General features: G+C 40.3%; 1 protein-coding gene across 3 annotated transcripts in view; it reads right to left on the bottom strand.

The window, feature by feature from the left end:
- The window catches only part of ATP13A3 (ATPase 13A3), a 56,143-nt gene extending 32,941 nt beyond the window's left edge, over window positions 1-23,202 (bottom strand). For 2 of the 3 annotated variants that reach the window (XM_014256151.2, XM_014256153.2), the window contains exons 1-5: window positions 22,376-22,484; window positions 21,884-21,937; window positions 2,706-2,799; window positions 803-976; window positions 109-279 (exon numbers count right to left, since the gene is read on the bottom strand). In XM_014256151.2, coding sequence (XP_014111626.1) covers window positions 109-279; window positions 803-976; window positions 2,706-2,799; window positions 21,884-21,937; window positions 22,376-22,389 — 507 coding nt within the window. In that variant the 5' untranslated portion in view covers window positions 22,390-22,484. Of the gene's footprint in view, window positions 1-108; window positions 280-802; window positions 977-2,705; window positions 2,800-21,883; window positions 21,938-22,375; window positions 22,485-23,136 lie in introns of those variants that run through there. The other variant, XM_014256152.2, reaches the window with a different exon arrangement.
- Window positions 23,203-24,135: the final 933 nt, after the last annotated feature.

The following is a 24,135-nucleotide window of genomic DNA, read 5'->3' as shown; positions in this document are numbered from 1 at the left end:
TTTCCACAATTTCCAATAACAGGTTATTGAGGAGATGTACTATACTGTGTGTGTTTATTCTCAACAGAACTTGATAATTAGCCAGCATAAAACTGACAGTTTACTTACAGGCAAATATTTTTTTGAATCGTTTTTATTCTCCTCTGCAGCAGATTCAGAGAAATGAACAGCATGACCATTTGAAACCTTGTGCACGATAGGGTTAGGATTCTGTAAAGGGTTGGCTCCCAAGGAAGGCATAATGCGAACCTTTGCACAAAACCATATCTTGAATTCATCCTTAAAAAGAGGGGAAAAAATGAGTTAGCTGAAAGAGAATTTAAACATTTTACTACAACAGCTGTAGCAAAATCACAGATCATAGATTAGCAGAGCCCATACAGAATTAAAGAACATATCTCCTAGTTAATATCAGCTACCTTTAAGAATAATTTTCTTTCAACAATTCTAAAAGCATATTTTTGCACTTGGGTCAGCAGTTACACCTTTCTTCAACAAATGTATCTTTGCTGAACAAGGGAGGGGAAACCATGTTTCAGCTTATATGAACAAGGTATTTGTTCTGTAACTGTTGATGACAACAGCATTCATGTATTTGATTTTGGAACTGAAAGATAGACTATTCTCTATTCCCACTGCAAACATCTGTCAGTCTTCCCACAGAGGCAGCAGAGCTACACACAGTCCCCAGGAGCACCTGCTGTAAAACACAATCGTGTCTACACGGCAAGGCAAGGACTGGTGTACTGCAGCAAGCACAACAACTGCAAACGGGGAGAAGCACGTGCCCCTGTACACTTACAGTTGTTCTCAGCAGAACCACCTCACAGTCCTTAAGCGCAGTCCTTTTGCACGTTGCTTTCACACGCCACTGGGGCATCCAGTAGAGGAGGAGGAGAAGAAAGCCACCAGAACAGATCACTCCCACGGTAACTAGCACCAACTTCCAGCGACACAGATCATAGCCATAGATCTCCTGCATGCAAGCAGAAATAAGTAATGATGACTCTCTTAATTACTGTGGCTCAGGATACCAACATTAAGTTTTCATAATGTACAGTATTTAAAGCAAACAAAATTTCAAAGCCATTTCCTCTTTTTCCTTTTCTAGGGGAAGGAAAGATTTGAAACACTCAATATATGATGGAGTGGAAGTAAAGGCACACTGCTTCGCTTAGTCAGAAGTATAAACTTCAGTAAAAGCCTGACAGAGGTAGCTCATCCACACTGTGTAAAACATTTCATTGAAAGACTGTCTCCTCTCTGCACTGCTCCCTAAGGACTGAGGTTGCAACACAACCTGCCTTAACTCTCAGTGAACACTTCTGATCATGACACAGCACAAGCCAGCTGAACATTTAAGAGCAAAAGTGTGTGGTTTTGTGAAATGCTGATTTTATGACATAGCATGTGATTAGCTAGCATTCACAGTTTTGAATTACTACTGCAAGCTGAATTTCATACATTCTAAAAAAGCCCCTATATACATCAAATATCCCTTTTTAGTTGAGAATTTGGCTTATTTTGCCTGCCATCTAACAAGAAATGCTATTTTGCAAACTCCAAGCCACACTCAAAGGTTCTCTAACTTGCACCAGTTTGAAAAATCCTTCTCCCATGAAAAATGCCCCAAGTATTCAGTGTGCAAGCACCAACTTAACTTGATGACAGCCAGGAACAGAAAATAATTTAGTGTTTTAGTGGACACTGTGTTACATTCTTGAGTTTCACATTACATCATTAGATTATATTTCCTGCTGTAAAAGGGCAATGAAGTTTCCCATCGACTCCGACCCATTGTTCATATTGACATGAACTTCTTGGATGTTTTTTTACTTTTCATTAAACAGTGTTAGAAATTATTTAAACCTCTTTCCTAATGAAAGGCTTTTCAAAAGTTTGTTTTACAACCTTCTCTGATGACAAAAAGCAGAAATAAAGCCCATTCTCTTACCCCCAAAGCACTCTTCAGTAATAAAAATAGGAGAGTGAAAGACAGTGAGAGAAGTTAATGCCTCTTTTTAGGACAAAATAAAATCACTTCGTAAAAAAAAAATTATCATTTTAATGATCAGGCCATAAGCATCTCCTGTTCTAAGATGCATTTGTTTACTTTCTGTATTAGATCTGTCTAGTGAAAAACTACTTTTCCTAGCAGTGTGCACAAGGACAGAACAATTCACAGAAACCTATAATTTTTTTGAAACAAAATCCCTCTATATACCAAATGGGCTAGAAAAATCCCTATGAACCCCAAGTGGACTAGAAATTGAAAGCTTAGCTGCTCTTACTTTCCTGTCACAACTTACTACTTTGAATCACATTATGAAGCATTAACCTGTTTTAAAATATGACAAAAAATCTCAAGGATTTGGAGGGAAGAAACCCCAACTAACAAAAGAACAAAATTATAGTAATAATAAAAATACCAAAACCACTTTGTTTCCATTTTCATGTGTAAAAGTAGAAATGTTAAGCATCCAAATGTGTTACCTATTGGACTACTGACCTTAACAAAAACCTTTCCTATCCCAAGACTAATTTCTTAATACTAAAAAATATTGTCAAGGATAATCTTATAAAATTGCTAAATTAATTTAAACTGAGTCAATCCATTTCCCATTGTAATATGACCCCTTTAAACAGGAAAACCTGAAAATATGGTTTTTTTCATTGTACAAAAATAGATCAACAACATCCATTACCATCTCATCTTCCTCTGCTTTATTGACATATTTCTTTTCTTCTTTCTCCATGTTTAGTATGATATGAAACTTCTCGACTTGAGATATGGAAGACCTTCAACAAGACAAGAATTAAAAATTGAAGCAATGTTACTGATTTTACACCTAAGTTTTAGGTCATTTCATGTCACTTTCGTTAAGTGTACACATAAAACACAGTACTGATAAAATACTAGTATTTATCTTAAATTTGTACGGTCACTAGTTTCTAGAAGTAATTCTCCAAAGATGTCTATAAAGCCTTATGATTGAACATCAGATAAATACAAATGAAATACTACTGAAACATCAGAATTTAAAAGAGGAGGAAGAAGCTTGCACCAATTTAACCTGGCTACATTCTAAATACAGCAAGCAGTTTTTGGTACATTCTACAAGTTTCATGATGGAAATGTAAATTAATCCTGAAAAAAAAAGAAGCTTAAAAGCAGGTCAATATTACACGTTTTTATCACTCTATATGTAACAGCTCCAATCAGATGCTTTCAGAAGTCAGGCTATCCTTCAAAAGGAAAGGCACAGTACCCTTGAGATCTAAACTTCTCATCTGAGCAGAAGTATAAATACATGCTTAAAAATATTTAGTCCCCAGTTTATTATGTCTAAATCAAGACATGCTTTTTGGTCAGTCTTATCCCTTCTTTGCCATTCCTCGATTATTCATTTTGCATCAAAATCTCTCACAGTTGCTGATCTTGAGAGCTGGTTTGAGGACATATTATGATCACAATTTTCACGAATAAAAGGCATGGAAAAAATATGACACTATGAGATGAATGTAGTGCCCACAGATCCCTACTCCTACAGGGGAGAACTACAAACAAAGGCTACAACATACTGTGAGACTTATCAGAATTTTCCTCATCACACACGCAAGTAAGATCAGAAGTACCATGTCAAAAAGCCAAATTTTTGAAATTAAAACTGCATCTAACCTTCATTTGGGCATCCCTGTACATGTTAATTGTATACAATTTATAATTAATGCAAAGGAACAAACAACTACCACAATTAAAATCACTAAACAGCCACTGCTCACCTGCCAACACATAGATTAACTACAATTCCCTGCACTGACACGGCACAGCCTTCAATTTTATTTACTGCACATACATAAATCTCTCAGAAGACAGCACTTACTGCCACAGCTTATAACCAGTCCTCAAGTATTAAGTCACAGCACAAGCAGCTACCCTAATTGTCCTTTTTCAGGCAGTTATTAGTATTAGGCAGCACAATAAGTACAATCACTACCAACTTCTCTGTCTTAACTCCCCAACATTTTCACAAACCCAATCGCCAGACTCCAAGTCAGATCCTCTCAAAGCCAGCCCCTGGATCCATGCACTTTTATTCACCAGCAATGCCAGCTTCAAAGGGTCCCTCCTCCCATCTCCTGCAGTTTATCAACAGCATCACGTCCGCATGTGTTTTCTGCAACCTACCATCTCCCTCCCAGTTAACCCAATAAATGAAGCAGGAACCCAATAGGAAAGGTTTCTTTTGCTATCCAAAACTGGATCTCCTCAGAAATCTATTCCCACTGCTGAATAAGGTCCTAGTAGAAGAAACACACACTCAAACGAGAGAACTACATCACAGCACAGAGCTGAGTTTCAGGTGAGAAGAAGCTGACTGCTTCACAAATTGAGTGCTTGATACTGTTGGCATTTTGTTCTGAATGGAACAATGGAATGGAAGCTAACTTGGCAAAAACTGCCTCCTTTGATTGGAACATCAGCTCACACCCCCCTTGCCTTGTTAAGATGAAAATTTTCTATTCTTATACTAACATTTTACTGCAGATTTATTTGGAAATTAAGCCACACAAGTCAAAGCTCCAAACCACACTTTTGTTTAAATTGCCACTTTTCTTAACTAAGGAGCCTTCTATCCTGGGAAAGATATAAATAATACATAAAACCAGTTAAAATCTGTCCTAAATCTACACAGGACTGCTAAGAAAACTCCTGAGGATTATCTTTGAATTAATCACATCAAATAATTTTATGTACATCATACAAATTGCATTTTCAATCAAGAAGTCATGCAGGTAGAAAAAGTTCTGTGTATTTACAGAATTGTACTTTACTAATAAAGTTCACAGCTCCAGGAAAGAATTATTAGGTTAATCATACTATAATTAGTCTGCTCTTAAACACACATTTCCCCACTATAATGTACAGTAATATCAAAAAGGGTGCCTGCAAGCAGCTCTCCAACCTTGATGGACATATCAAGCAGGAACTTGATACAGGAAAGCACCAGGCAGAAAAATAAATGCAAATAGCTTCCAGATCAATGAATCTCAACTAAGATTTCCATATGGCCAATATGTCAGCACAGGGACCTTATGGGACACGATGGCAATAGGAGAGAGAAGTGCAATTGCCTTCATTTAGGGCTGTTCCACTGCTGGGAAGGAACATCAAGTTGTGGGTCTGAAGAAGTATGAAAGGAAATCTCAGCACTAGCAATAATTCCTATGATTCAGTCAGCTCTTTGAACAGCTGGGTAGAATCAGACAGGGAATACATGAGGAGAATTAGGAGGCTATTTCTGACTCACATCATTAGCTCCATCTACATTATTTTATACAGACTCATTTACTGAACAACCTTCAACTAACACACATTCTCAACACAGCACATACTGCTGGTCATTTTCCATATTAAACTCCAATTCAAATTTCTAAATGAAAAAAGCATCACAGAGATATTTTCTTTGTTGATGGGTCATGAAAATTGGATTCCTATTCCAAAACAAAGAACTGCACTCTTCCTCCTATCATATCCCTTCTGGCACACTATCAGCCCAAGCATGACATCAAGAGTTCAAATGGGTAAAATCTTTGGTTTTCTCCCACTGCCCTGCTGAAAGCTGGGGTTAAACACCACCACATGAGCTCCCCAGGGCTGCCTCCTTGGGTGACCTCAGGCTGCTGGGTCAGACTGAAAAAACCCTACCAATTCAGAAGATACTTTAGCAATCTGCATTTGAATTTTACTTCCTTCCTTCTAGAATATGATGGGAAACTAATTAAACATTCCACTATTGAAACCTTTATTAAAGATTTAAATATAAACCTTGGAGTTTTCAGACCATGAGAGAGTATGACATTTCACTAGTACTCCAAGTCAGGTGGAAATCCACTTGCAATAAGCAATATGAACATGGGGATATCAAATATGATGTGCCTCTGGCACACATTACAGTCTGCCACTCAGCCTCTCTCTGGCCCTGGAATGAATAGCCAGAGAAATCCTCTCCCCATTTTAAAAAATTGAAAATAGCAACTTTTTAAAGAAGAAGACTTATAACCAATGGAAACTGTGAAAGTTATTATCATTCCACTTACAATTTTTACTTATTACTTTACTTAGCTATACATGCTACTGTACAGCTGAGCATATTCTAGAGTCAGAGTAGTAAGAAATATCAAAAAGGTCTGTAAAAAAAATGCTGTTTGCCGCTGAGATTAGGAGAATGAAATCACTTGCAACATTTTGTAACAATGCAGGTATAAAAGTAACAAATGGTCTAGCGATCATCTGAACGGTGTCTGAACTCTAAGTACTTCTAAAAGCATACATTTGAGTCACAAGCTTAAACAGTCACAAGCTTAAATATGCAACTTCGCAAAACACAGTATATCAAAATTAAGTTGAACAGCATTTCCAATTTGTTACTGTCCTGAAGAGTGTGCAGCAGTAAGCAGGACAGCACCTGCAGCTTCAGATTTAAGTTGATACTATTTTGGAGCTAAAATAAATCATTAACTGGATCACTGAAGAAATTACAGCAGTGTACAGAGCTTAAAACTATATGCATCCCTTACAATGAAGAAAACGATGCACTTTTTCTGAATTACTATACCACTACCTATATGTTCATCTACTCTGATTAAACAACCAGGATACCGAGCAATTGTATCAAAATATTTGTAAGTAACAAACATTTGTAGCAACAGTATAAAAAGCGCAAGTGAAGTCAAGGCATACTTATTAAGAAAATTGTTCTAAAAGCACCAGAGCAAGTCTGCATCAGTACACCTGAAGAGTTCTGCAAGACACACCTTCGAAGGACTACTGGCTTACCTCAAGTCAGTTTTCTAACAGCTGGTATAATTAGTAAATTATGTATAAATTTTACCCTTAGAGTTTGATTTTTGGGGTGGGAAGCAAAGACAATCTTCCCTCTGTTACCCCCAACATTTGCCCCAATTCCACAGTCCTTAAAAACTAAATAATACACACACTGCTGCTATCTGTTTATTCTTCCAGTTTTTCAATATAAGTGAAAGTTTCATAGCTTCTATTAAAAAATTTTGGAGTCTGGACAAATTACAACTCCAAAAGAACAAAATTTTGATATCTCTTGCAACTACTGGGTAACTTAAACCTCAGATTTCTCAGATTAAAATGTAATTTTAAAAGCTGAAGTCTTTAACAAAATCCATGTATGGATACACATAAAAAAACCATCAAGTTATTACTTTTGCTTATGCTCTTACCATCTGTGTTTAAAACATGAGAGTAAACTTACACATTGTATCTTAAACACTCCCTATTTTATTCTTTTCAGATTTTTGTAAAAAGTTCTGTGATAACCAACAGTTTCTCTTACCAACAAGCAGTCCAGCAGCTGTCCTCTGCACTTGCTTTTGTTACCATGAGTTAGCGAGGCAGTTCTTAATAACGCAGACCCTATCTACAAGGGAAGTCCTGACAAATGAACTATTTTGTCTAAAATCTAAAAAAAGTCTCCAAGGGCTTTTCAAACTGTTATCAAAAGATTAACATATCAAAGAAAATTTGGCACTGCTTGGAATGCTTTTTTTTTTCCTCTTCCCTCCAGTGTGGCCAAACAATTGCAAGACTGTGGCCGGGCTGGCGCAGAGGCTGCGCTTCCAGGCATCAGCCGCCCGGTCCAGCTCCTTCTATTCAAACAACAAATGCCTCCCCAGGAGCCTGCAGACACTTGCAGGGCTATGCACAAGCCCTGATACTATCTGCCCAGCTAAAAGCATCTATGCTTCTGACCAAACCCTTCCTTGTATTTACAGTGGTTTTGAGTGAAGACAACAACATTCATTTTGAGGAGGTAAAGGCAGCAGGTCAGAAATGAACACATTTCTCACTCTCAGTATTTCAAGAGCATAATAAAGCAATCACACACACCAGATCAGATGCCCTTTAGAGATCGAGTACTACAAAACTAAGAAAGTGAACTTTGTCACTACCTGAACATCACAGAAACAAGATACTTTTCTGTACAAGACATGGCTCAACCAGCTCTGCTTTGGTAAGAACACAAAAGGCAAACCAAGAGATGTAGCAAGGCAGACAAAAAAAAGCAATAGACACATGAGAGAGGCCAAATTTCATATTCACTTCTGTGCAAAGATTAATACAAGTAAATCTTCCTCAGCACCCTATGTAATCACTCACAATAAATAAATCAAACAAAGTAAACTAATACAGGAAGAAAATTAAGAACAAAAAAATCCTGACTGACCTGTCTAGAAAACAATCAAACACGACTCCTGTTCCTGACATCTGAGCTATTGTCCTAGCAAGTGACTTGCCTGGCTCTCCTGGGTACAAACAGGCTACTGAAGGACTAAAACTCCTCTTTAAGAACTTACTTACAAATACATCCTCCACTAAGAGCCACCTTACACCTCTATTGTTAAAAATTAAGTTTCTAAATAGGTCGATGTCATGAAAGGCCTTTCATATTTCTGACTTTGAAAGTCATCTTCAACTGTATCCCAACTAGCTGCCAAAACACAGGAAAAAAACAGAGGTTTTTGCAACTTGAAAGCCAAACTTCATTTAGTCACTCAGAAATTCAAATTTTCTGCACTTTAGGGCCATACTTCCAACAATTTACCCCAGGAAGAAATCAACCCTACAAGATAACATACCTTAAAAAGGCAATGTTTACCACTAGGGCTTATTCTTGTTACAGTACCATGAGATCCCCCCACACACAGATCAGTTACCAAACAGTCCATTTTTTCAAACATTATAGTAAAAGTTTTTAGCATTCCTGCAATGGGCATAAAATGGAGGTAAAAGAATTGCTACACATACACAAAACACCAGCTAAGGCTCAATCTCTGTCACACCAGCAGTAATGAATTTAAAACAGAAGAAATACTTAAACTGGAAGAGCTGTAACAGGCCAGGAAGAGGAATGAATGTATCGTCTATGAAAATATTCCATCTGAAAATACATCCAGCTTCTTAGGAAAGATGAAAATACAGCCTATGCGATAGCAGAAGAGGATGGCAGCTCATTTTCCTTGACACAAGGGAATAAATATTTTCCTTGACACAAGGATCAGAGGAAAAATAAGATTATAAAATACTTACAAGCACATTCTTCTCAAAATACATTTCATAATATGCTGCACATGCTAAAAATCGATCACCAAAAAAGCAAATTTGGACACATTTCCAGCTTGGATGGAATCAGAATTTTTACCCACAGTGTCATGGATGTAAGTGCTGTATTTACTTTCCAATCCTTCTCTTTTACCTAAGATATCCTATTTTAGCATCTATAAAAATAATGTATTATTTCCTAGAATTTCTCCACTGGCAGTTTTTGAAACAGATGGGCACAATCTGCAGCCACTGAGGATGAAAAAAGGACCATTTTAATACACTTGCAATTAAAATCTTGAAATCTATTTAAACAGCTGTAAGAAAGTCCTGTTAAAGTGCACCTTATGACATCTTGTCACCAAACAGACTATATTGGATTCATCATTAGTCTCTGTACCTCCTTAAGGAAAGGGTTTCTAAGTTGTTTTTCTTGGATTCTCAGTCTCCAAGGAACTTCCGTACACAGGTATGCCTGCACTTGACATTTTTGTTTCTCAGATTCTGCTTCACTGTTGTAGGTACCACAGCCTTGGGGTGTGTCAGATGGAGTTTGCTACACCCTGGACTGGGAAGGATCCACATGTCTGAGCTGCAGCACCATGCCAGAGATGTCTCACACCACCTGGCAAGCCTGACCACGAGAGCCTCTTTGCCTGCCCCCAAAACATAAAACCCCTGTCACTCAAAGACCACCCTGAAACTCAAACAGATCCCTTTACAGGTGATACATGACTTAGCCAAAGGCCTGGGGCTATCACACTTTTGTGACCATAAAAACCAAAAGGTTATGACTTTTACTCCAATATGCATTACCATGAGCTTACACATATAATGCACTTATAAAGCTTTCAGTATTATTTGAACATATCTGTATTTTTACAAGCACATGGTTTACAAACACAAGAGATACTCTACTTGAGAGGCAGCCTCACCCTAAGAAATGCACCATACAAAAATGGGAGCTGATGCAGTTTACAACCCTCCAGTAAGCTGCAGCGGAACCCTTAAATACTAAGTTATCCACCTAATGTACAACAGATGCTCAGGTAAGACATACAAACTAAAATAACTATAGAAGATGAAAAATCCTTCAACTGCATTTAGAAAGGAGCTAAGGTTATAATTTGTACTACAAACAAAGCTTAACACTTTAGTCAACTAACCAAGCTCTAACAATAAGAATGACATAATAGTTTAATGAATACATGGAAATTTTACAAGTACACGAGCTAAATTTTAACAAAGCCCTCCACTCAATACCTATTTTATCACTTCCCATCTTAGGCTTTCTGTTATAATACAAGCTTTTGTTTCTGTGTTTAGGCTTAAGGAAGACCATTGTATCCAACAATCACCAAACCAAAATTGTATTTACATTTGTAGAGTGTATTCTTTGTAAAGTATACTTTCTGCAGGCTGTAATAGCAATTGCAATGTTTATAGTAGAGTACAGGCTACATTAAGGAAAGATAATTCTACATCTAACAATAAACTCAGTATGTCAATTCATCATGATAACTAAGTACTACTGCTAATACTACACTCAAAACTTACTTTCTAACTGGTTTTCAGTTCATTATATCAGACCACTTAGAAATTGGTTATTATTATAGCAGCAACGAAGTTGAAGATATGTTGGAAGATATATGAACCCTTGGTCATCTCAAGGACAATTAGTCAAACATTTTACCACCTAACCTTCTTCCCAGCATCTCATTTATCTTACTTCAAGCAGAAGCTATTCACATTTATGAAAATTTTAAATTGTAAAACCAAGCACCAAAAATCACAATCACCCAAAGCTTGATCCCACTCTCAAGCTCACAGAAACAGTCTTTACCCACTTCCTTTCAGATTTCTGGATCTCTTACCTAACAGCCATGAGGTAAAGAACACCTGCCCCACAGTCAGGGAATCCAACAAAGCATACATTTATTTTGAACGCTTATTAGTCCTTTTGTCTCTTGGAAAAGTATACCAGGCATTTGGGTTAGAATTCACAGACTATGTTTTGTTTGTTTTTGGAAGAGAAAGTTCAACTGCTCCAAATACCTTGGGTAAGGCATGGTGCCATTACACCCAGCAGGAGTTCTCAGTAGCTGAGCATTGAGGCAGTTTCCAAAGAAACACTCCTTACTCATGTGAGGCCTGAACTTTACTCAGCCCTTCTATGTGATTAAATAACCACGACTATTATGGTTAAATAATGGGGATGGCAAAGATGCCCCATCCGAGCACCATGAGACCCAAAGTCACTCTAGTGCAGAACTGGGAGTCTGAAGACCCAGACCCAGCAACAATGGGTCCTTTCAAGGAAGCATTTCCCCTTAGGGGCTGTGCCAAGAGCCCAACCTTTCCTGTGTGGCTGCCGCCTTATTGTGCAATGTAGAGTATCTGCTTCCTGGGATATATTTGCTTTTGTAGTATGGATGCTCAATAAAAAGAGGCAATGACATTTTTTTCCTCTTCCTCTTAAATTCTTGGAAAATATTTTTGAAGTTAACATAAGAATATTTGAAGCAAATTTTTCTTCATCTTCAAGGAGATCATCAAGCACAATTAGACTTACCACAAGAGATAAATTTTCCTCTAAAGTTTAGACATTTAACTTTTGTTTCCACAGAAGCACATGTAGAGGCATACAGCTATGACTACAGCAGTCACACTCATTGTAAGCAAGCAACTGGCTTTCACATCTTCCTTTCCCATCCTAATTATGACTTAGTACCTTCCACTGCTTTCAGCCAAGCATTCTCAGACAAAGCAGCAGTATTTCTTCAGTTTCCTGAAGTCAAAGTGAAAACTTAGATATTCTAAAGTTCAACTATGTAACTACTAAAAGAACAGAACACGATAGTATACTCCAGAATAACAGATAGACCACCAAATTTCTAAAATTTCTCCACTAATTTCTAAAAACGTATCCTGTAAGAAAATCTATACATTAAACCAGGGGTTTCTAATGTTTATTGAAAACATGATTTTTTAAAATAGTCATAATAAATTGACACGAAGTCTGAAGTGTGTGGCATGTTCACTTAACTTAGATCAGAAACACTTCAAGGAGAAAGCTCTTGTGTGCAAACAACTTGTCAATCAATAGAAATACCGTGCGTAACAGAAACAGTTAAAACTATAAATATCATAGAGCAACACTAAATATTAACGTTAAAAAACTGTAAAAAAGAATTAAATTCAATTTAAGATGTCACATATGACCATTTATAGGTTTTGATCTCAAATTACAGTAACTGAAATAATCAACAGAAAAATCTTCAAACAAGTTCCATTCCAAGATTGAACTGCTGTACAGGACAATTTTTTATGCACAGGAATTTATAGGACCTGACAGCTTAGCTCCCGAAAATGATTAATTTACCCTCAGAACTACCATATGAGGCAAGATGAAAAAATCAAGGGGGAAAAGTTGCACTCTCTGTTTCCATGAAAAGAAGTTTGACAAAAACAAGAAGAGAGATGTACAGGACTGTAACATTTAACTCCATGCCTGTAATGTAAACCTTGGCTCACATCCATCTAGCTACTATGTCCCAGTCATTCAGAACAGTCCTACAAACCCAGAAGAGCTTCAGAGATTTAGTAAACAGTTGTATTTCAAAGAAGGACTTCTATAATCCATGAAATTAAATTAACTCCCCACATCCTTCTACAACACATTTCATTATTGCTTTAAATCACTCCATTTAAATGACACTGTTCAGTGCTCCTGTGCCCCTTGGATTGACTTCCACAGCATCAGCATTGGGGGACATCTCCTGTATAATGGAAACAGACTGCCAAAATCTGACAAGGGATATCCCTTCAACTGCTGCAATCTTCTCAGTCCTAATGACCATCAGAAAAGGTCTCGAGTCCCCATAAGCCTGGTCTCCCACAAGCAATAGCTTTTGCTTATCAGTCCATTTATAGTTAACTTTTATCCTGCATGTTTACCTGAGGAGATATTCTGCCTTAACATACCTCGTCCAGAGCAACATTTTTATCTCTGATTAAAATATCTTCTTTAGAACTTTTTTCGTTACTAGCCTATAAAAAATTTTGTAACAATATTAACAGGTGTAATTGTACCCATCTTCTCTGCTGAGAGGAAGAAAGTTTCCTTAAAAGCAAGACTGAAATGTTTCAAGTACGTGAAGTGTATCAAGGAGTGCTTTTTCCTCATGCACTGACCTCACTGAAATACCACTACTGTCTACCCAAATATTCAGAAGTAGCCTCTTCCCAGATAGCTCTAATCCAGGTGCTTGACCCAGCTTTCCCCCTTCAGCCTTGCCTTTTCATAAATGTTAGGTGAAAACAGAGGTCAGCTCCCTAAAGCATCACTGAGAACTGCCAGAATTTCACTTACATTAGATGCCCAAGTAGCTTTAAATCCACACCCTTTGCATCAGTGCCACTGAAGAACACCAAGCAGGACTAAAGGCTAATGGAGCAACAAAACAATGGGCCAGAAAGGTCAGATCAAACCTGCATTTGCCCTGCAGTCAAGGAGACAGCACAGAACGAGTCATATAATGATGCTCCCCAGTGTAAAATCTCCAGTCCCAGGGACTTATAGTTTAAGAGTTTCATGAGCCAAATACCCTATCATGTTATTTATTACTAAGTGGATTTTTCCTGGGATTTTTAAAATTATTTTGTGGCACATTTTAAGCTTGTCAACAAGCTTAAAATAAGCTTTGTCCTGCAAAGAACTCCTGAATTCACAGAGAAGGATTCATTTTGCCCTTATTTTGACCCTCAATCTATTAGCTTTATGAACTTGCACCTCGGTTTCTCCTTGGCTACAGCATTCAGAAAAGGAAATTGCCAAAACATTACTTAATCTGAATATGAGCAAAATAATCAAAAACGTTTTGAAAAAGACTGAAGCTCTGAACATTACCTTCTTTCTGTGGGATATTAAGGAAGGAATCCAGTTACTATGTTTTTACTATCTTTCAGGCTGATGTTATATGTACCAAGCTCTTTTTCACAGCTGTATCTACTACCACACTTTCAAAATAAAAACCTCTAACCTATCTAAAATCAAAATTAGTATCCAAAGAATGAGGGTGTTCTCTGGTAGAGAGACACAGATATAAAACACATTCTTCATGAATCCAGCAAAGGTAAGATGGGAGGCTAGAGCAAAACACCACACAGATGATTCACCATAAAATACTGCTCCACAAACTTAGCAAACTCAGCTGTCTGGGTATAGCTCAATGTCTGCACTAACAAAAATTACAGTCTCAAAAAAAGTGAGCTTTACTAAAGGTCCATCTACTTCCATCAAGCTAGGCCAACAAAAAATATTTTCTAAGAGTGCACACCAAAACATTCTCAACCCCAATACATTCTTCTGTTGACAGTACCTCATCAACCAGCACTACTGCCTTGACTATAAGGCTGCATGAGTTCTGCTACCACACCCATCTGTTACATACAAGTGTTATCAGACTTCAGCTACACAGACAATTCTGGCATTTAAGATACTATTTCTTCACAGACATTTATACCAGCAGAGGATGACAGAAAGCAGGAAACTATACATTTGGTCCAAATGCAAGGTGCAGACTAGACTAATTCAAAATACTTTTCTCTGAAACCAGAGCCAAAGACTTCTATGACCTGTTCCAGCAATGGACTTATGTAGAACACACCCAGAAGAGACAGCTGCTATTTAACACACCAGAAAGTCACTACTGAAATGACCATGGGCTAAGAACTGGGGTTACAAATGCTACCAGCAAACCAGTACCAGCTAAAGGCATAAAAACCCTCCATAATACACGCTCAGAATGCAATTATGGCAACTTTCTCCCTACTGAAAAAACCTGTCTCACTATGGGGAAGAGATTTTGCTGGATAATGGAAAGGGCGGCAGAAGGAAGAGTGCTATGAGGACAACTCCATCTGCACACTACTGAGTTAAGGACTCTGTCAGGCTGACAAGACCATAAGTTATTTTTCATTGTGCTACATTTCACTGCCCTACAAAAGGCATATAATTTCTGTGGTGAAATTTGTATGTTCCTACATTTTTGTCTGCTCATTACTAAAGTTATTTCTGCTGGAGAAGACAAGTTCATAAAAAATGCAAATTATATCGCTAACAAAAATTAAAATTTGTAGATGAACGAAGGAATATTAAGAAGTTAGGAGTACAAGGAGACTTTCAACCAACTTAGACTGCCCAACAATCATTTTCGAAGTGCTTCAGTTCACTCAGACATATTACATGTGTCTCTGCTCCAGACACATGCTCTTCACCACAGGTTGATCTCACCCAGGCAGTAGAAAGCCATCACAGCAGTACAACTGTAACACAGCAGAAGCTCTGTTTTACCCATACACTGTTGCATTTAAAGCCTGGCTGTCTGAACTGGACTCAACAGCATTATTCCTTACCACAAGTCTTCAATATTGCCGGTATTAAGGCTCAGTAGGCTGCCTCTAGCAATAAAGCATGGCTATGATGCAGGAAAGTAATGTCAGAACCCTCTCTCAAAGCACTACTTAAGGTTTTCACCAAATGGACCAACTGAAGATAGGGTTAATCTAAAGAATGCACTTTGCAAGACTGCACATTTGACAGCCCTTTTATGTTTCCATTTGAATGACCAGTTGGTCTGAAAAGAACTTTTTGCAGGCTTGTCAGATCTGGAGTGCTGCTGTAGTGGCAGAAACACCACTTTCAGACAGTAGCACCCTCAGCCAAAGACCATTCAAGCCAGTGGAACAATCCTTTGAATTCACTGGGCCTTGGATCAAGCCTTCACAACTTAGTGACAACAGTAGATATGTTAAGAACCCTGCATGCCTCTAAGATAAAAATAGATTCCCTATTTGAGAAACAGAGATAAGAAAAATTATCCCTCTCTCAGAGAAAAAAATCTCTAGCCAATAGTAAGAGGACTTTTCAGGAAATGAACCTGTACCCTAAACTTAGACAGCTGAATAAATAGTATTACAGGGCAAAGGTAAAGTCAGGCAGGTAATGCAACTTAACTGTACAATCTCCGCATTAGAGGCCAACCGTTGGTCCCTGTCATTGACCTTTCAGCTCCTGCTATCTACTGCTGTATTAAATGTAGCCTCCAGAAAATAAGGTCTTGCTATTATTGATGTAAAATACCATAGCAGATCTTAAGGGCAAAGTTCATAAGGGTAACTGTACTTTTCTTCAATGATGTGGAGACATGATATGGCAGCAAAATGCATAGGCTTAATTGAAGTGTTTTCACACACTGCAGTTACATTACAAATCAATTGCTGAAATAGAAAGATTAGCTGGATCCTTTGTTTTGCCATGCAGTCTACGGCAGACAATCAAAAGTGATTTTAACAGTGCATAAAAATAATGATATATAAAATACCATGGCTTTACTCGCAGTTGCACTTTGTATTTTGCAATGGGTCCACCCTCACATAGGCTCCCTGTAGTGGGGAATATACCACAGCATGGGAACTGCAAAGAGATCCTCAAAGTCAAAGGTGGACCTTCGTAACTATGGATGAGAAACATTGGATTATCACCTGAATCTAAAGCAGTAATTTGAAAGCTACTAAGACTACTAAAATGAATGGAAATTCAGCAGTGCTCTGCTAGGCTTAACTCACACAGACATTGCTAACATGTAATACCTCCACCACAGCAGTTTAGAACATCCTGACAGCACAAGGAAACTCACTCCATTTGCAGGAGGCAGCATCCAAGAGAAGAAAGTAATCCAGAACACCATATGTTTCCAAACCAATACAAGCACCAGAGTTCTAACCATTCGAACTTGTACAAGATCTAAATTCCCATGATACAATCAAGAGATTGACAAAAAGAATCCTGCATATTTCTCCCTCACTGGCTCAAACTTGACATCAACTAAAACTAGAACCTTATATACTGAGATGAAAGGGACATTAATAGTGAGTTTAGTCTATTCTCCAACCTAAACCATATACCATTCTAAACACACAAACTTGTTCTTCACAGCCACAAGTAAAGACTTCTTAAAGTACTACTTTAACTGGGAGAAATGTTAAAAACTTAATTAGTGTTTTCTGTGATTAAACTTAATCCCACTTCAACCTCCCCATCATGGCCACTGAAAAGAGTGTTTCCTTCTTACAAATCTTTTAAATACTTGAAATCTCTTACATTCCCCCTAAACTCCTCATCTCTTGCCAAAATAACTTGGATTTTCTTCCACATTTATGAAGTTGTTTCCTCGAACTCTGATCACTCGCATTTCTGTACTCTGAACTCCTTCCAAGTGGTCCAAATTCCTTTTGAATCTTGGCACCCAAAACAGATGCTGTCTGCACAGACTGTACATCAACAGCAAATAAAGCCAAGGGATTTAAACTTTACGTCTCTCAGACAATACCCCTGTTTAAACATCCCAGTAAGATATTTGCCTTTTCTGCAAAACAGCATGACACTGACTCATGTTCAACTTGTGATCCAGTACACCCCCAGGTCCTTTTTCTAGTAGCTAACCAGTTATTCCTCACCCTGCATTTCCACAGCTGGCAATTCCTGCCTAAGTGCAGTACTCTGCATTTTTCTCTATTGAATGTCATGCTATTTTTCAGGTTATTTTGAACTCTCATCATGTCCTCCAACACACAGTCCCTGAGAATTTAATAAGCACATTTAATCAGCCAGTTGACTAATATCTTCATTAAAGGCAACCATACCCAGGACAGAATACTTCAACATAAGTTCTCATTTTTAACACCAAATTGTTAATTATAGTTCTCCAGATAGGATCATCTACCCCCAGATCATGCCTCCATTTACTCATGAGGCCATTAAAATGAGGAAAACCTTTTTAAATCCACCAATTAATTCAGGAGAGTAAACCTCTACTGCTTCTGCTATAGCCACTGAGCCTTCTGCTCTGCAGTAAAAAGGTATCAAGACTTCAGACACAATTACTTTTCTCACAAATCAGTTCATGCTGCTGTATCTTCCAAGCACTTGAAAATAGAATGTTTGCTTATTAATCTCAACTGAATGAAAAAAACTGAGACAAACTGAACTGTCAGACTGTAACTCATCTTTCTTGGCTCTTTTGCTTTGTAACTGTCTGAAGACTCATCCTTTGCCAATCTTCTAGTACTTCTGAGTAGTTCTAGATAATATTTTTGAGCTGTTTTGAGAATTTTACAGTGAAACTGTCAGGGCCAGTAGACACAGAAACATCTAGTGGAAGTACACTGTAGTGTAAAATACTACCTTGTCACAAATATTCATAAGATTAAGCACCTGCATGCCACTACATGAAAGAAGACAAGCAAAATAGGCACTAAGCCCTTCAGATGTTATGCACCTTCTGTAGACATGTGCTGCCCACCAAATCAAGTGAGGCATTTCCCAATCTTTCTACAACTACTAACATGCTTCTACAGGTGACTTTTATGTCTCTTGCTACTTGCCATTCCATTTGCACTGTAGCCTTTGTGATATCTGCCCCTACTAGTCTTTCACATATGTTCTCCACAATGTGACTCAATTTCACACTCTACATATATTTCCTTCTTGCATTCCAAGTCAGTTAAGCTGCTCTTACTACTGTTTCTCAAAAGCCTTCTCATTACACTGTTCTCCTATCATTAAAAGGAACCAGCTGTGATTTCACAGCCATTGCCATTTATCACCTTTCATTCTGACATCTTCTAGCTAGAATAAAATCTGAAGGAGCTGCCATTTTTGTTACCACATGTACCCTCTAAACTTAAAATATCACTGCCATATAATTTTGCTAAAGGTCAAAAAAAGAAAGAGTTGGGTATTTTGATTTTGAAGGACGATCTTTTAGTCTTAAATACCACATGAAAAAATCTCAATCTAACCAAAATGGAATTTCTACCAGTTCTACCATTACATCGTCTCCCAAAGAGCATTTTAAGATGAACAATGCAATGTCACAATTCTAATAAAGCAGAACAATAAAAAAAGGGCTAAATTGTTTCAAATGAAAAACACCTAATGAAAAAAATGAAAATACAGAAAGAATACAAATGCAGACAATTCTGGTAAGTTTGACAGGATTATGAATGTGATTGACACTTCACCACTTCAGAGCAATCAGCAAGATTCCATGGTCAGGGAGACCCCCTTCCCTATCCCAACCTGTGCACAGCATTCCATGAGAATGGTGAAGAAATTGCACATTTTAGAAAAGGAGCAGCAAACACAGAACTTCAGTTTTTTGTGCAGATCACATCCATAACTCTTGAACAGAAACTGTCAATCACTCATCCTTTTTTTATTTAAGCCTGCTTTTCAGCTACCAAAAATTCAAGTTTACAGTCTTATTTCAATCAGGAATAAAGGTGTCAGACTTGGAGCTATAATACAACTACAGTTTACTACAAAATGAACTTTTGTTCTCTGCTATGCAGATTATTTAACAAAGGAAGCAGTTTTTTTATGAATGAAAACTATTTTTAGTTCATTGTGTAACAGTGAAAGGGAAACATTTTAGCATTACTGTTATTTGAAACATTTTTTTCAATGTTTTATTGTGAAATTAGGATTTTTGAACTAGGATTTGTCTTGTATGAACTTTCTCTTGCTAATCATAACCAGATCCAAGCACTAGTCAGAATGTTGGGAGTTTTTTTGCCATCGAAAGTCCACAAAGCCTATTTATCTGCACAACAACATGATCCCAGACTCAAAGCAGGTTTGAACATAGTAGATGCCATGCTGTGGAGACCAGTAATTCCTGCCCAAAAAAAACCCCTGCACTTAAATATTTAAGCTCTTTTCTCCAAGGCATTTTTTTGCAGACTTTCAAAAGATGAACCTGAACACAAATGGCAGAACCGCTTATTTTCACGTTATAGTGATAAGGTTTGGGCACTGAGTAAATGAAATCTAAGGAAACCTTTCTTCCTAATTTCCAAAACTTAAGAATTTTAGCAGATTTAACTAAAGGACTTTTCTTCACATGGCAATAAGGAATGAAACATTTTCTCTCCATGCCAGCTACCATCAGGCTCTGTACTGGGGTGACTTTATGATGCTGGTATCCCCACTGTCTGTCTACCACACAGACATTAAATAAGGAAGGTGTTACAACCATGTTCCCTGGTCTGCAGTTCAAAATGCTTGAGCACAGCACTCAACAGAGACATTTATCACAACAGAAGTAATAATTTCTACAAAAGACCTCAGACAAGCAAAGTCAAAGTAATCCCTTGCTGCAGATTTCTGCTGTTTACAGAAATAAAGCAAACACTATCTGAAGGTTTCCAGAAAAAGGAACAAGGATGCAATGGTCAAAACGCTTGATGAGAACCTGACCTTTCCTTGTCAGTTCCCTGTTCTATTACTGATTTCCTCTAACCTGGATACTCCACTTGGACCTCGCTTTAACTATATAAAGGTATTTTACTTCCACAGAAAAAATGGAATTTGTCTTCATCCCACAGAAAAGCAATGCCTTGTTGGCTGTTTTATACTCCATACAGTAAACAGTAGGACAGTACCTCCTCAAGGCAAATGAGAAAATGAGGGTTCCATGTCAACACAGAAATTTAGTTTGCTTTTAAAACTAATTTACTAGGAACACAGCAAAATGGTCTGATGCACCATGCCTGTCTCATGGCACAGTAGCAGAACAGGACTGAATCACAAAGTTTCTCAATCACTCAGACATCATGATGCAACTTCCCTTCCTACTATGCAGCCCCCACGCTCCCTTGCAGGCATTGCGAGCTTCCTGACCAGGCAGCTGGGACCTTTCACCCCTCTCTCTCCAGGTTAGGGATGAATTAGTGCCTACCAATACCATGAGGTCCTCCACAGACTAGAAATAAATAAAAAAGAAATATAGGAACAGATTCCTGATCCTAGAAGACAATTAACAAAATACTTAAGGGGGGCAAGTAAAATGAGCTCAAAGTCTAGACAGCACTACAGGAAGACATCAAGCAGAGCTTGGAACAGCCCCACTGCTCTTGGGAGGTATTTGGGAAGGCAGCAGCTGCTGTCCAGCAGCTCTGCTGGAGCCTGCAGAACTGCTCAGACCTCTTCCACTACTTATATCTTCTTGTGTCATGGACAATCAGCCCTGGCCAAAACCAAAGTTAACAAAAAGATCTCTCTTACTCGTTTTCTGAAGCACTTTAAAAACTAATAACCTTGGAGCACATCAGTTTTTCATAGCTGACCTCGGTGATCACACTGGAACACTCAAAGTAGCCAGAAGCCAGTGTTCCTTCCCACAGGTGACTACACCAACAACAGAGAACATTTTTGTCTCACTAAGTCATTTTAACAATATGCTTCTTAGAAGTCAGGAGGGTTAGATCAGTACCAATAAATTTCCAAGTCAATTGTACAGTTCAAAGTTTACACAGCATATTTTCTTTAAACTTTACTTGTGAAACTGTACTTGTAGTTAGCCAATAAGAAAAAGCAGCTAACAAAAGCAGCAGTACATAGCCATCAGTGTCATGCCAAATACCAAGACAAACATTTCCTCAGTATATGTGTAATAAAAATACACTGCTGTCACTCATGACACTGATGCAGGGACATTAAATTTATGAGGACCACACTTACACCCTAGAGTAAATTTAAATAATGCCAAAAAAGCTGTTTCTCACAACATCAAGAAAATCAATATTCTACAGGATATAACAGTTGTTCAAAATTTTAAGAAAAGGTAAAAGTACCAATTCTTTCAAACTTGATGGAACTGATGGCTGAAAAATATTACTAACCTGTCTGAAGAGCCAGTGTGTGGACAAATCTCATACATACAACAGCTGAGACACCTACAACAACAACAAAAAAAAAGTCAGAGTAATGAACAGGCTAAATGAAACGTAATCTTGATTGCCCTTGTGAAGAAAACACCATACAATGCCAGTGAGTGCATACTGCAAAGAAAACACATTAACAAACTCTAACTCAGCAACCTCACAAGAGGAAGCACTCAGACGGCGTGGCCAGACAACTATCAGCACTCATGTTAGAACAGTTTAGAGTTAACCATCTCCCACTGCTGGAGGCTATGCTATCTCAGCTTCTTTAAGGGCTCCAAAAGTCTCTTCCAACTACAACACCTGCAAGGATACACTGAAGCCAGCAGGCAAGCCAGAGCACTGATGCAAGCTTTCAGAGCCAATACAGTAGATACCCCAGTTTTTCTTCACCTTAAGTATCAATTCTGTTAAGGTTGTCAGTGTTTAATTCATCTAGCACTTGTTTACCCCTGAACAGGCATAAACAGGCCTCCTCTTAGGGATGACGCAGTGCTTGTCAGAGGTGCTCGCAGTCCAAGACCTCGGTCTCCATAGCTCAGCTGATAGAAAAGTGCTCTATAACCTTTGTCAGCAGCAGGAGAATGCACTGACTCATGTGCTGAAAAAGGATGATACGCATTGAGTCCTCATCTTGGGCTGCGAAAGTTTCTCTTTGGCACACGATCACCAGCATTCCCCACCGACCCCGCCACTGCAGAACACGCTGACGTGTGCCCAGGCAGCGGAACGCGCGGTGTTCGGTAACCGGGATCGCCGGCAGAACTGGGGGCCGGGCTGAGAGGACGGAGGAAGAGGCACGGGAGAAGCCGCCCGGGCTGCCGAGGGGGCCCCGACGGCCCGGGGTGGCCCGTGGGCAGCGCGGGGGGCGGCCTGGCTGCTGGGCCATCGCCGCACGTGTCCGGACACCGGCGGCCGCGACACGCCGGGCGCCCGCGCTCCCGGCCACGCGCGCCCCTTCCCCGGCCGGCGGGGCTGCCCCGGCCGCGGGTCCCGCTCCGCGGCACCGGGCCCGCCGCCCCCCCCGCGCCCCCGCGGGCCCCCCCCGGGGGGGCGGCCGGGGAGGGAGGAGCGGCCGGCGCGGCTGAAGGGCGCTGCGGGCGGCCGCGCCGCGCCCGGCGCGGCGGAGATTGCAGGCGCCGCTGGAGGCCCGCGGACCCTCCCTCACCTGCCGGGCCGTGCCGAGCCCGCGGCCCCACGACCCCACTCACCGGCGGCCTCAGCGCAGCCCCATCGCCGGCGGGGGGGCGCGGGACCGGCGCGGGACCGGCGCGCCCCCCCCACCCCGCCCGCCGCGCGCGCGGCTGCGGCTGCCTCGCGAGGCGCGAGCGGATCCGCCGCCAACCGGCTGCACGCGCCGGCCGCGCTGGGCGGGGCGGGGCGGGGCGGGCGCGGAAGTGACGGCGGCGCGGCACGCGCCCGCCCCGCCGGGCCGGAAGAGCGGGGTGTCGCGCGGGGGCGGGGCCATGGGCGGGGCTGGGCTGGGCCCGGGGCTTCGGCGGGAGGGGCGGGGCGGGGGAGCACGTGGGGACACGGTGGGGGGACACGGCTACGGGGACATGGATATGGGGACACGGCTATGGGGACATGGCTGTGCGGGCTCGGTGGGGCAGGACAAGGGGCAGGACATTCGGGACAGGGATGGCAGTGGGTGTTGGGCTGCAGGACCCCACCTCAGGGTGGGAGCGGAGGCTCCCGGGATCGCCCAGGCCATGTCTGCTGGCCGTGGGGTGTTCTGCAGGCACTGGAGGCCGCGGTTTCCCCCTGAAAGCTACAGAGCAGACACCTCCGTGGGGTCAGGTCCAGCTCTGCCAGTTACCATCCGGCGTTACCTCCAGCCCTCCACTGTCATGGGATGGGGAACAACACCAGGCCGAGACCTTTACAGCTGCTGTTGGGGGATTTGGCTCCATCCAGCACCGGCAAACACCATGGCGGGATTGACAGGCGACTGAGGTGCCAGAGGAGCAGTTCTGCACATCTCCCTCAGTGTGACCACTAGGTATGTTATGTAGTGGTGAGAGAGGGTGGGGAGCACCTCAGGGAAATCCCTGTAAGGCATGCCCCAGGGCTCCATAGCAGACCGCAGCTCAGGTGTTGGACACAACCCCATCCCCACAGTGGGTCACAGCTCTTCCCCTCAGCCTGACAGAAGTGACAAAGGATTTTTCCTATTGTCCTATCTACACCTGCTTTTAATAACCCATCCC

This window comes from Pseudopodoces humilis, chromosome 11 (genome assembly GCF_049639895.1).
Source record: "Pseudopodoces humilis isolate 2021_Gansu_Grassland_sample_001 chromosome 11, ASM4963989v1, whole genome shotgun sequence".
NCBI lineage: Eukaryota > Metazoa > Chordata > Aves > Passeriformes > Paridae > Pseudopodoces > Pseudopodoces humilis.
Note: the sequence above shows the minus strand (reverse complement) of the source record. Positions and strands in the feature narration are given on the sequence as shown.